Raw genomic sequence first — 14,732 nt, forward strand, 5'->3', positions numbered from 1 at the left:
AAAATTCTATATCTGACGAGGTGACCCAACTGGTTAGCCTTGTGGTGAAGCATATTTGAGGGTGTAAGAGTATTGGATAAATGCCGATGATGCAGTTTATTCCTTGCTGTATTTTGTCTGTTTTCGTTATAAATTTAAAACTTCTGAAATTTGAACTATGTTTAGGCCACTTCACAGGTGACTGTTGCCATACTCCTACATGCATTATAGCATTTCAAGCAAAAGAACTAGGAACAAGGTTAGAGCACTAACTTCCTTGGCTCACTCTGCCTTTCAATAAATCACTGCATTGTTGTCCAGACTTGTGTTCCTTAATTTCCTTAATCCAAAATTCAATTGAGAATCTTAAATAGGGTTAGTCGTTGTACAATCACAGTTTGGTGAACGTGAGAAATTGACAACCATGCAATTTAAGAGAATTTCACACATTGTGACTGATTTATGCTCTTAGGATGGTGCTTCAAAGAATCTATTTCTATCTTACAAACTAAATATGGAGCATTCCACTTCTCTCTCCTCAAAAGTAATCTTTTCATTTTAGGCAAGTAAACCCCTGGCTAAGGGCACCACCAAAACTACAAAATATTTCAAGCATAGCCTCTCCAATGCTCTGTCATTGCAACAGGACTTCCTTATTCTTGTATTCCACCCCTTTGCAATAAAGAATGATTTTAAATCTTTGCTCCACCAGTTTGTTAACATTCTTTATGTACTATATAAGGAGCCTAACTCTCTGAAACTAATCTCTTTAAATTATCATGCCTTTGCTTTTATTCTTGTCAAAAAAAGATAAATGTACTCACAGCCTTCTGGACAAAGATGGAATATAATTTATCCAAGTTGGTAATACAGGTTCTAAGTGGCTGAGACCCAGAGCAGTGAATCTTGTAGCACTCCTGTAGTTCCAACCTACCATTTAAAAAAAAACCTTTGTTTTACTGCTGTTGTCCCTCTTGCTATTAATTAATCGTCAGGCTAATGTCTGATAAACTTTACATGGTAGCTTCTGTTGTAGATGTAGAGATGGGGGATTTAACCTAGTTAAAATTACTGTGTTAAATGTGTTTGGGGTTTAAGTTGTCTTATATAGCCATGTCTCTAAATGAGGAAAGAACATCACCTTAATACCATAGTTTATTTTGTTAATTTGAAAATAAATTCTACAAACCTTGTGCATAGATCTTTGAATTGTGCAAATACTGAACCAAAATGGTTGACTTTCTTAAATAATGCATACTTCTATGGAACTTATTGTGAACATTTTGACAAAATTATCATTATAACCATTCCTGGTAATATGTTTGAATAAATAAAATGAAGTTGTTGTTCTTTGTGAATTAATCACAGATGAAAGTTCTAAAAATGCTCCTTCAGAACTGTTTAAAAAAAATATATATATGTATGTTCAGGTCAGGGTGGTATGTGGTTAGGAATGAGACTTGGAAGCATTGATATCCTTGTGAATAGAGGCCATGTTACAGATTCTGCAGGTGCTGGAAATCCACAGTAACACATAATACTGGAGTAACTCAACAGGTCAGGTAAAATCTATGGCAAGGAATAAAGAATCGACATTTCAGGCCAAGACCTGTTGAAGAGTCTCTGCCTAAAACCTAGATTCTTTATTCCTTTCCGTGGATGCTGCCTGGCCTGCTGAGTTCCTCCAGCATGTTGTGTGTGTTATAGAGTTGCCTTAGTACACAGCTGTGTAAATTATGCATATCAAATTCTTTGTGCATCTACATCTCCTGGAAGGGTAAAATATTGGGTCAAGTGACTAAAGTATTGATTAAGTATAGGATGGTGTTGTCCATTTTGTAGATAGTTGTGCTGATCAAGGGAATATGCTATTCTCCTAACCAACATGAAGGAGATGAACAATTTCCTGGGAACTAATCAAACTTTTACACCTATAAATGATCTTTAATGTGCTTGTTTGCATTTATTCTTTGGTTAATGTTGACACTTGTATGATGGGAGAGGTAGTGGATGGTTGCAGTTTTAATGTTATTAGCGATTAACATGCAAATACATTTCCTGAAATTAATTAATCTGTAGCCTTTTAAAATGTGCAATTGATAAAGATGCTTGCCATGAATTTGAACTAACTGTTTCGAAAGGAGATGTAGAACTTGATCATTGGATGTAACTGCTTAATATGAATTGAGAGAAGGAACTAACTTGAAAACTGCATGCTCAAACAGGAGGATTTATGGGGTGCTTTGGAGGTGACATGACAAATTTTAAGAGAAATCTAAGGCTGAGGACTCTGCTGCAGAAAGTATGATGAGACAGTGCTGAATATGTATGATTATACTTACTGCCCATTATGCCGCTGGTGTTTAGGGCAACAATGAAGGTCCTCCATCTCTTGCGGTGTTCAGAGCTTCCTTTCATCATGTCAGTAGCTTCCTCAGTTTTCACTACTGTCAATCATGCAGTCCCAGGTAAAAACACAGGAATACTGTTGCACTCAGATGTAGCAGGATTCTTCATTGTTGTATCACTAATAATTCTTTACTAGTCAGAGTTGTTAGCCCTGAACTGAGAGGACTGCTGGGCCACTTTTAGTCTGGCCTCTGTCCTTTGACGTGGTTGGCATGTGTAACCTGGTACACAGAGCCCTGATTACAGCCAACATAGCTCTCCAGGTCATCGAGGCACTCTTGGAGGCTGTCTGAAGGTCTTGTAGTGGATGAGCTGACATCAGAGATACAAGGCAGAAATGTTTCGAAAGTTGAGGACAGTGAAGCATTTCAGGGAATTGCTAGACAATGCAAGACCAGGAAAAAGTGTAAGTGCAGAAAGCAGATGAGTTCAGTCCCATCCACTTGGATGAGGAAGGAGAGTTGCTACAAAGAGATGATGTGGTTACCTGTATCCCAAGGCTGCAAATCAGCTGAGAAAATTGAAGGAGTGATGGTTAAGGTCACTGTCAAATGTTATGTCTAACGTTTATGATTGTTTTATTATTGATTAACAAGTTCAGAAACAGTTAAGAGGAGGATGAGCAGCATTTTGGTGCATTAGACAGTGGATTTCACACATAAGCCAAGTCCATTGAGGATGTGATAGAAGATGGATGCTAGTTTAGTGATCTGACGAGCAGAATTTTAAAAAAATTAATGTAATGTGCATGTCAATGATGAATGAGGTACTTTCCCACCTTAATCTTCTGAGTTATTTCAAAAGCAGTTTAACCAGTCATTTGGTTGGTCTGGAGGCACATGTAGATCAGTCTTCTGAAAACCAATAACTTATAAACGTGGTCTGCTGAATCAGGTTAAGAGTGCGAAGCAGCAAAGGTCTCAGTCTTGGGTTGAAACTGACAGTGAAAGAGGAATTGGAGAACAGATTGTAAAGGTTAGTTATGAAGTGTAGCTAGGCTTATCTTTCCATTTCTTTATCACCCCGGAATAGTGTGTGGTTTTGGCAGAGGATGACAGCACCCAAGAGCAACCAGATGTGTTCAAACTGTTAAACTAATCACCAGCTAAGAGTTTCAGATTCATCACTCTTGGAATTAATCTATATCAGGGTAAACAGCCCCTGGGTGGTGGGTTGGGAAGGAGGGGTTGAAGGGATAGCAGAGTATTTTTAATGGCAACAAATGCATTAAAGGTTATTGTTGGGATGTGATTGAGTAAGCTAGTAGAACATGAACAAGGAGATGGCCATGCTCCCACCCCCCTCCAAGGCTGCTTGGCCATTTAATAAAATGATAGCTGATCTGATGCTGTTATAAATGGCAGGCCAAATGGTAGACATTAGTCATTTTCAAAGAGCTGTAAATGACTTGGAGTTCTTTTTCCCTGCCAGGGTCAGTTGTGGAGAGGTGTCGGCGATAGATGAGTGTTTAGAGGTGCTTTGCCAATATTTGACATGACAGAGTTGGCAGGATCAGGAGGTGGCTGTGAATGTTGGTATTGAAGTTTATATACATATACTGCAAGGAGTATATGTCGAAATTATTTTTCTGTAATTGTTTTCGTACTGGTTAATTAACTTTCTTCACAGACATCAAAAAAATGCAAAGCTTTTGTAACATCTTGTAATATTTAGACTGTGTAAAATAATGCACTTCTTTCTTTCTTCCAGCCGCTTGACTTGGCTTCTGCGCAATTAGCAGCGTCGAATGGATGGCAGCTAATAACTTCAGCACCCACTGTAGTAACAAAAGATACTGCAGGTAATTTTGTGCAAATTACTGGACAGGTTCCAGGATCTCCTGCCACTGCTACTGTACCAACAAGTGGACAGTATGTTTTACAAGGACTGCAGAACCAGCAAGTCTTTGCTGTCGCTCCAGGATCATCCACAGCTGCAACGGGTGTAGTGCCTAGTGTTCAATATCAAGTTATTCCACAAATTCAGACTGGAGATGGGCAACACTTACAACTGAATTTAACCTCATCGAATACAGAAGCAGCAGCATTGCAGCAAGATGGTAATGGCCAAATTCAAATTATTCCTGGCACCAGCCAAGCATTAATTGGCAGCAAGACTCCTTCAGGCAATATTCTAGCCGCCCAAAACCTTATGTCGTCAACTGTTTCAGTTCAAATACAGCAGAGTAATGCACACGTCCCTGTGCAAATTCAGGGAGTTGCGTATGGTGGTGGTACTTACCCTGGTCAAACACAGCTTCTCACAAATGTTCCTGTTGGATTAGCAGGAAATGTTGCTTTTGTGCCCATTGGAAATGTTGACGTTGATTCACATGGAACACCTACTTCACAGTCCATGACTCCGAGTAATACTACAGCAATTACCACTTCAAGCCAGATGATACCTGTTTCATCAGAAGCTATAAATGCTATAGATACCTCAGCAAGGACAGATGACCAGAATATTTCTGTAGCTGTGCAGAATTCGGCTTCTGGTAACTCTAACACTAATATAGCTTCATTTGTGCCAACAACCTCAGTGGGTCATATGGTTGTTCCAGATGATCATATCAATACTGCACAACAAACCTCCAGTGGTAGTTCTACTGCAGCCTCTGACCAGGTACAGGCAGCAACTGATCTTCATGTGAACCAGTCTACTGTTGATCAAACACAATTACAAGATTTACAAGGCTCAGCCTCACAACCAGCTGACCACCAAATTCAGTTTCAGTCACATCAGCAGTATGCTGTCCAGCCACAGATGGTTCAGACTATTCCACAGCAGGCAATACAAACGATTGCAGGACAGACCATTGCTCCACAAGCTGTTCCTCAGCAACCCTTGCAGAATCTTCAACTACAAGTAGTCCAAAATGCAGGTTCCCTAATATTGCGAGCCCCAACGTTAACTCCATCTGGAGAAATTACCTGGCAAACTTTTCAGGTGCAGAACATCCAGAACTTGCAAAATGTGCAAATTCAGAGTGCGCCAACCCAGCAGATAACTCTTACTCCGGTGCATACTGTCACATTGGGCCAAGTAGCATCCAGTGGAGCATTGACTCCCATTGCACCGGCTCCATTAACAGTTAGTAGCCCACAATTACAAACAGCAACTGTAAATTCATTCACTTCAGGCATTCAATTACAACAAGGGACGCACAATTCAAGTAAGTATATTGATTGAGCTAGGTCTATATTGCAATGCAGTTTCCTAAGTTAGATGCTGTCTTATTTTTCTATATATTGGTGGGATTCTTGCATTATAGCAGTTAGCATGACGCTTTTAACACTCGGAGGCGCGGAATTCAATTCTGACACTGTCAGTAAGATGTTTATATGTCCTTCCTGTGAGTATGTGGGTTTTCTCTCACAGTCCAAGGGCCTGCCTTTTAGTAGGTTAATTGGTCATTGTAAATTGTCCCGTGATCAGGCTAGGGTTAAGTAGGTGCAGTGTGGCTTATTGGGCCAAAATGGCCTGTTCTGCCTTGTATCTCTAATTTTTAAAAAAGTTTTGAATCAAACTTATGCTGGCAGCATATGTGTAATATAATGCCATGATTTTCTAATTGCTGCTGTAAAATTGAATACTGGATGTATAAAATGTTTTCCTCAGAACTAACAACACTACCTTCAACATCAACACTACCTTCACTACAAAATGGTGTCTAATTCCTTTGATGGTTTAAACTACTATTTTAGTATTCTAGGAAAACACTCTTGAGTTTCAGTTCACTGTGCCACCTGTTTATTTCTCAAATTTTCAGTCAGTATTTCTATAAACAGTTTCATATTTGACCTAGCATGATGTCCAACATAAAATTTTCTGTGCATTGTAGTTTTAGATTTGAACTTTGAAAGGGGCTGTGCATTAACTTATCAAACTTTGAGAAAGAGTTCATTAATTTTGATCATTGCCATGTGCATTTTTTATTCATATAAGTGCAATGTGTTCTAACTAAACATTTGTCCACAAATTAAATGTCAATGTTACCTTGGGTGGGGGCAATTCTGGTGTGAAGTGTTAAAATGAATTGAGGATTAGACTGATGTGTTTTAAGGATAATAAAATGAATTGATGTAGTTACAGGAAAATAATGTCCATTTTTGATGCTACTATTACATAGAAGTGGTCTATGTGTCTGAAATCTTCTTTGGAAAATTCCCTTTGTAGTTTTAGCATGGAGAAATGGTTGCAAAATGGATGGGTGTAAGAGAGAAAGTAATCAAAAATGTTGCTGTCAGTGTATAAAATCTCATGTTAAAACAATCATGAGAAGGCAAAATTTCTCCAAAATTCAAATACAGTGCATTCTGGTCAATAGGGTTATCGAGTCCAGGTGCATTTTGGACTAATTAAGTAGCTGCCCCAAGTTAGTCGAAGTTTCATGGAAATAGTTTAAAAAGGTGTAGAAGAGGACAATCTACCGTTTAACTAAGTAGAAAATTATGTGTTTAAATGAAATACAGATTAAATTAGAACATTAATGCTACTTCAGTACTAAAAAATGGTGTTAGTACCTAATAGTTATTGACAGAGGAAGTTGTCCACTGTATGCTATTGTGTTCTTTAGACTGTAAATGACCAAAATCAGTGCAAGCACCGAGTGCAAATAGTGAACTGCCTTCGTACAATGCTTTCGACAATTGCATCCTTCAAATTCTTTGTAATTCCTAACTTGTAGTGAAATCATTTTATTTTCACTTCCAGCTGTTGCTAGCATCTCCAAGCCTGAATGCTTGAAACCACAAAAAGTAAAGCAGTTCGAAGTTAACTCACTGTTTATTTCTTGCCAACTATCAGTGACAAAAATTGCAGCTTTTTGAACATAAACTCACACAACTGATGCTATTTAAATCTGTCCACTCCAAGTGCAGTGTCTAACAGCCACACAAGTGCATGCAGCTGATGCTGGTTAGAAACTGTTCAGCAAAAGTCTTCCGTCCAAATTAAGAGGCATAGTGTCCTAAATAAACAAAGGAAATTGCAGCTATTTTCTCAATGTTTTTGTTCTTTGAAAGTTGTCCCAAATAAGTGGCTGTCGTGATTAATTGGAACCCACTGTATTTTGGATTAATGTATCCTAATGGGCTGTTTTTGGATTCGATATTCCAATAAGCCTTTCTGAAGGCAAAGAGTTGGAAGTTGTGAAGTGTTGTCTTTTTCATCAAGTAGGTTTTTGCAGGTAAGTAGAGTGGCAAAATGCTGATACAATTATTTTACAAAGCTAAGTGGTCAACACTTTATCTAAAGTCCAGATTGACTCTATCGCTGCATTTTCTTTTAAATAAGATTTCAATACAAACTACTGTTGGTGCAAATTTTAAAAAGTCTCAAGCAGACCTGTCTATCAGCATCATAACACAAACTGCTGGAGGAACTCAGCAGGTCAAGCAGCATCTATGGAAAAAAGTACAGGCGGCGTTTCGGGCTGAAACCCTTTGGCAGGACTGGGGAAAAATACCTGAGGAGATTTGAAAGGTGGGGGGAGGTGAGAAACACCAGGCGGTAGGTGAAACTTGGAGGGGGAGGGATGAAGCTAAGAGCCAGGAAGTTGATTGGTGAAAGAGACAAGGCCTTGGAAGAAAGAAGAAGGAGGGGTGGTAGAAGCACCAGAGAGGGTCAATGCGCAGGGCAAGGAGATAACATGAGAGAGGGGCGAGGAGGTGGGAAATGAAGAGGGGGCTGAAGGCATTACTGGAATGAGAAATTGATGTTTGTGCCATCAGGTTGGAGGCTACCCAAATGGAATACAAGGTGTTGTTCCTCCAACCTAAGTGTGGCCTTAACCCGACAATGGAGGAGGCCATGAATGGACATACTGGAATGGGAAGTGGAATTAAAATGGGTGGCCACTGGGTAATCCCGCTTGTTCTGGTGGACGGATTTCCAGCATCTGCAGACTTTTTCTTTTTTGTTGTCTGATTAGCATTTTGTCTTGACACTTTTTCCATCTGATTTTTAGAGCTTTGCTGTAAAATATCAATATAGACAATGTCACAGCAACATTTTTTGCTATGATCAGAATGCATTGTACATTTTTGTCTTGGTACTCTAGCTTCTGTCATCCTATCAATCTGCATCTTAGCGCAGTTCTAATTTTAAGAAGAACACTTTAAAGGATAACGTCTCCTTTCTCTGCATATATCCCATAGAGTGCATAAATTTCTCTTTGATATTTTATCATTTGGACATGGTTTGTTTTTGCATATTCTGGGGGTGGAGGGGGCAAGAGAGAATAAATATGACCTTATTTAAGCTGAATTAAAGAGATCCTGCTTTGGAAAGAGGTTGGTAGTGTTGTATCTCCAAGATCTGTACAAGATATTTTTTTCTATTTAAGTAATTTGGATTCAGATTTGGTATAGTGAGCACAACTTTGGGACTTACGGTATGTGATAAAAAAGCTTAATTGCATTTGAAAAAACTGTAACAAACTTGTTTCCACCAGACAGGTGGCAAGTACAAATTGAATAAGAGTGTGAGGTAATATATTTTGAGGAAAGGTGGTTGTATATCTTGCATGGAAAGAGACAAAGTGAATATTGAAGTAATATCTCGCTCCAAATAGGTAATTCCATGAATGTGTAAGATTAGGTAGGTTAGAATGTTAAAATGCTTTAAGAATTTGATGTTGGGAAAGTAATATATTCTTTAAGAAAGGACATCAGACAGAGCTTTTGCTAAACCTACTTGTAGGGTTTAGTCACTTCTACTGTTATAATTACAGTTGCTTCAGTGCCTAAAGTCCCTTTTATGTTTTTACTTCTGGCTCATCACTCCACATTTTTATTTACACTAAATTATTTTTTTACCTTTTATAAATTGATTACAAACATTTTGTCCTGCCTGCTCTGCAATTCATGTTCAAGTTCAGACAATTCTGTCTTAGTTTGAACATAAGACCATAAGATATAGGAGCAGAATTTGGCCATATGGCCCATTGAGTCTCCTTTGCCATTTTATCATGGCTGATTCATTTTTTCTCTCAGCCCCAATCTCCCGCATTCTCCCTATAGCCCTTCATGCCCCAACTATTCAAGAATTTATCAACCTCTGTAACCACCTGTAGCAACGAGTTCTGCAGATTCACCACTCTCTGGCTTAAGAAATTTCTCCTTATTCTGTTCTAAAAGGACATCCCTCTATTCTGAGGCTGTGCATTCTGATGTTAGACCTGCAAATTAACCTTTAGGGAATCCTACACGAGGACTCCCAACTTCCAAGCACCTTAGATTTTTGAATTTCCTTCCCACTTAGAAAATAGTCATCCAGATCATTTACAAATAGCATAAAAAGAAGCAGTCCCAACATAAACCCCTGTGGAACACCACTTTTCACTGGCATCCAAGCAGAAAAGGTTCCCTTTATTCCCACTCTACCTTCTACCAGTCACCCAATGCTCTTTCCTGCAATACCTTGGGCTCTTAACATGAAGCTTCCTGCATGATCTGCGTCCACCCACTTCAAAAAATCCTTGGCTTAATATTCCATGTTACCTATGGATATTCTATATCTTCAGCTTCCTTTTTTCTCTGTTTCATCCTCAAAAGCATCATCGGTCTTTGGAATGCACAAAATTAAGTCTCAATTATTCTTAAACCCACCATTGCCCAAAGAACTGTGTAGGTCAGGGATTCCCAACCTTTTTTATGCCATGGAGCCTTGCTATTAACGGAGGTGTCTGTGGACCCCAGGTTGGGAACCCCCGATGTAGGTCCTGTTCTTATCAACTGAAGATGTTGTTGCTATATTAAAAAAAGAAAATTGAAGGCATCAGTAATTTTGAGCTACTACTCCAAATTTCTCAAATGTGTGCTTTCACATCATCTAATAGTTATGACTCCAAGCCTGAATAATTTTGTTTGCTCTTTTGACTTTGCTTTGAAATGACATAACAAAAAATTGCTTACCACAAATATATGTAGACAGATCAGGCAGAATTATCTGTCCTCGTGTCCTGTACAGGACAAAGACAAACCCGGCCTATTGACACTAATAGGACATAGGAGCAGAATTATGCCATTTGGCCCATCAAGTCAGCTCCAAAGATATGCCAATTAGGGAAAACTCCATATGTTAGTCAAGCAACATGCCATAAGCATGTTCAAAATGACTCATAACATCTTCTGGACTCCATTAGGATCAACAATAGTGGTCAGAGGGGAGTTACCGTTATTCCTCAACACAAACTCTGGATGTTGTGAGATATGAAGGGATCGGCTGGGATATGGCAGGTGATGCTCTCCATCCACTGTATCAGTCTTCATAGTGGAGAACATAACACATATCCCAAAAATATTTGATGGACTAGTTTCAAACCAAGTAGAAGAACTCGTAATAATATCTTTGGGGATATGGTATTGAAAAAAAAATTAACTGGATTGTTGCCAGGCTCTGATGGATAACCTATGAAGTATTTAAAGTGGTTGCAGAGATAGGGAAGTCAAAAGTCAATGACTATTTATCAAAAGTCATTGTGTTTCAGGAAATGTTGTGGATTGGAAACCCTCAAATATCTTTCAGAAAAGGTCAGAGTGAGGTCCTGATGAAGGGTCTCAGCCTGAAATGTCGACAGCGCTTCTTCCTATAGATGCTGCCTGGCCTGCTGTGTTCCACCAGCATTTAGTGTGTGTTGGTCAGAGTGAGTGACTGTAGGTCTTGCCTTCCACCCCACGAGTCCCGCATCCAACACATCATTGCCTACAACTTACTCAATCTCCAATGGGATCTTGGCACCAAATGTATCTTTACCTCCTTCCCTCCTCTCTCTGCTTTCCACAGCATTCACTCCCTTCATGATTCCCTTATCCATTCGTCCTCCCTACAATTTCCCTCCCAGCACTTATCCCAGCCACTGGCCATAGTGCTACACCTGATTTACCTCCTTCCTCACCTCCATTCAGGGCTCTAAGTAGTTTTTCCAGTGCTCCCGATGCGGTCTCCCCCACATTGGAGATCCACTTCGTCGAGCACCTAAGCACAATCCACCAAGAGTGGAACTTCCTGGTGGCCAAACATTTTAATTCAATTTCAACCTGTCGGTCCATGGCCTCCTCTTGTGCCATGATGAGGCCACCCTCAGGGTGGAGGAGCAACACCTTACATTCTGTTTGGGTGGCCTCCAACCTGATGGCAGTTTCTCCTTCTGGTTTAAAAAAAATCCCTCCCCTCTTCTATTCTCCACTCTGGCCTCTTTTCACCTGCCTATCTGCCTATCTCCTACCCATGGGTTCCCTCCTCCTTCCCTTTCCCTATGGTCCACTCTCCTCTCTGGTTCCTTCCTACCCACCTCTTTAACTTTCCTACCCACCTGGCTTCACCTATCACTTCTGGTCACATTCCTTCCCCCCCTCCACACCTTATAATTTTGGCTTCTTCCTCTTTCCTGTCCTGAAGAAGCGTCTCAGCCCAAAACTTCAATTGTATATGCATTTCCATTGATGCTGTGTGTCCTGCTGAGTTCCTCCAGCATTTTGTGTTGTGTGTGTGTGTGTGTGTGTGTATCAGTTTTTACAGTAGAGGACACTCAAAATATCCCAACACTGGATAAACATGGGGCTCTAGGGGGAGAGAAGCTAACTACGATTCAAATCACCAAGGAAATGGTACTTGATAAATTAATGGGACTGAAGGTGGATAAATCACCGGATGGCTTGCATCCTAGGGTCTTGGGAAGTGGCGGTCGGGATTGTGGATGCATTAGTGATAATTTTTCAAAACTAGCTGGACTCGGCAGTGGTCCCGGCAGATTGGAAAAATGCTAATGTAACTCCTTTATTTAAAAAGGGCAATAGACAGAAGGCTGGGAATTATAGGCCAGTTAGCCTAACATCTGTGGTTGGCAAAATGTTGGAATCGATAATTAAGGAAACAGTAACAGGGCATTTGGATAAACATAGCTTAATAGGACAAAGTCAGCATGGCTTTACAAAAGGGAAGTCATGTTTGACAAATTTGTTGGAGTTCTTTGAGGACATAACATATAGGGTAGATAAAGGGGAACCAGTGGATGTGGTGTATTTGGACTTCCAAAAGGCATTTGACAAGGTGCCACACCAAAGATTATTACTTAAAGTAAAAAATCATGGGATTGGAGATAAAATTCTGACATGGGTGGAGGATTGGCTTTCTAACAGAAAACAGAGAGTTGGGATAAATGGTTTATTCTCAGACTGGCAGTTGGTGACTAGTGGTGTTCCGCAGGGGTCGGTGTTGGGACCCCAACTCTTTACAATCTATATTAATGATTTGGAGAAAGGGACTAAGTGCAACGTATCGAAGTTTGCTGATGACACAAAGATGGGAGGGAGTGTAATGAGTGCGGAGGACATTGAAACCCTGCAGGGGGACATAGATAGGCTGAGTGATTGGGCAGACATTTGGCAGATGAAATATAATACTGACAAGTGTGAGGTCTTGCACTTTGGCAGGAAAAATAATAGAGCAAGTTATTATCTAAATGGAGAGAAACTGGAAAGTGCTTCTGTGCAAAGGGATCTGGGGGTCCTGGTGCAGGAAACACAAAAAGTTAGTATGCAAGTGCAACAGGTGGTCAAGAAGGCCAATGGAATGCTGGCTTTTATTGCTAGGGGGATGGAGTATAAGAACAGGGAGGTCTTACTGCAGTTGTACCGGGTATTGGTGAGACCACACCTGGAGTACTGCGTGCAGTTCTGGTGTCCATATTTAAGAAAGGACATACTGGCTCTCGAGGCAGTGCAGAGAAGGTTCACTAGGTTAATTCCGGGGATGGGTGGGTTGATGTATGATGAGAGGTTGAGTAGATTGGGACTCTACTCATTGGAGTTCCGAAGAATGAGAGGCGATCTTATTGAAACATATAAGATTGTGAAGGGTCTTGATCGGGTGGATGCGGGGAGAATGTTCCCAATGATGGGTGAAACTAGGACTAGGGGGCATAATCTTAAAATAAGGGGATGCCGTTCCAGGACTGAGATGCGGAGAAATTTCTTCACTCAGGGTAGTGGGGCTGTGGAATTTACTGCCCCAGAGAGCTGTGGAAGCTACTACACTCAATAAATTCAAAACGGAGATAGACATTTTCCTGGATAAAAATGGCATTAGGGGATACGGTGAACGAGCAGGTAAGTGGACATGAGGCTAGGTTTAGATCAGCCATGTGATCTCCTGGACCAGTTTTCGATAACCTGGATGGGTCAGAGAGGAATTTTCCAGATTTTTTCTCCTCAATTGGCAACTTGGTTTTTTTTCCCCGGGTGATCACATGGGTTTGGGCGGGATGAATAATAAAATAAAATGGGTGGCATGGTGCCCTGTTGGTTGGCACTGTTGCCTTGTGGGATTTGGTGAAAACTAGAGTTAAGATTGGATCAGCCATGATCTTGTTGAATGGCAGAGCAGGCTTAAGGGGCCGATTGGCCTACTCCTGCTCCTATCTCTTATGTTCTTAAGTTATGTGTGTTGCTTTGGATTTCCAGCATCTGCAGAAATTTCTTGTGTTTATGACTATAGGTCTGTTATTTTAGGATCTTGATGTTGGCAAGAGGTTGGATTTTACAATTAACCATGAAATAAAGTATCATTTAGAGAAGGTTAATGTAATCAAATCAAGTTAAATTTATGAAAAATTACGTTCAACGAATTTGCTAGTGTTCTTCAAGGGTTTAACAAACAGATTTGAAAGAGGAACCTGTAGATGAATTAGTATTTTTGAAAGGTCCTTGCCAAGGTACAACAGGTTGATGCACAAATTAAGAGCTCATGGTACTGGGTGAAGTGTATTAGCATGGATTAGAAATTGTCTTCATTGCAACAACTCAGGTTAGAATAAGGTGTTTTTCAGGCTATATGGATGTAACGAATGGAGTGTCCCACGGATCTGTCCTTGGTCTTCGATTATTTGATTGTACCGATGATTGGAAAGGGAGCAGAGCATGGGTATCTGAATTTGCAAATGGTGTAACAGTATGCAGGAAGACATGTTGCAATGAGGGTATTATGACTGCAATAGGATATAAATTGGTTGAGTGGATGTCAACTTAAATATGGAGTTTAATGTGTGGAAAGTACAGCAAATATAGGGGCTATTTTAGCCTTTATTGCCTGGAGCTGGAAAATGGAGTTCATACAGATGGATGCCCACTGCTTTATGTGACTTGATGGACTGAACCAACTGTTTCCATGCAGTATAACTCTGACTGTTATCTAAATGGAAAAAGATTGCAAATGAGTCAAGTCTGGGGGATCTAGGTGAACTTGTGCATAAATTGCAAAAGGTTAGGCAGGTGCAGCATGTTGGGAAAACAAATGACAAATTAGCCTTTATTGCAAGATGATTGAAGTTTAGAAAATGGAGA

The 14,732-nt window shown here is 40.1% G+C and overlaps 1 protein-coding gene across 3 annotated transcripts in view; it reads left to right on the forward strand.

The window, feature by feature from the left end:
* Positions 1-14,732, forward strand: part of LOC140728456 (transcription factor Sp3-like) — a 60,981-nt gene that overhangs the window by 10,201 nt on the left and 36,048 nt on the right. For all 3 annotated transcript variants that reach the window (XM_073047199.1, XM_073047200.1, XM_073047201.1), the window contains one exon: positions 4,099-5,560. In XM_073047199.1, coding sequence (XP_072903300.1) covers positions 4,099-5,560 — 1,462 coding nt within the window. The remainder of the gene's footprint in view (positions 1-4,098; positions 5,561-14,732) is intronic.

This window comes from Hemitrygon akajei, chromosome 5 (genome assembly GCF_048418815.1).
Source record: "Hemitrygon akajei chromosome 5, sHemAka1.3, whole genome shotgun sequence".
NCBI classification, from domain to species: Eukaryota; Metazoa; Chordata; class Chondrichthyes; order Myliobatiformes; family Dasyatidae; genus Hemitrygon; species Hemitrygon akajei.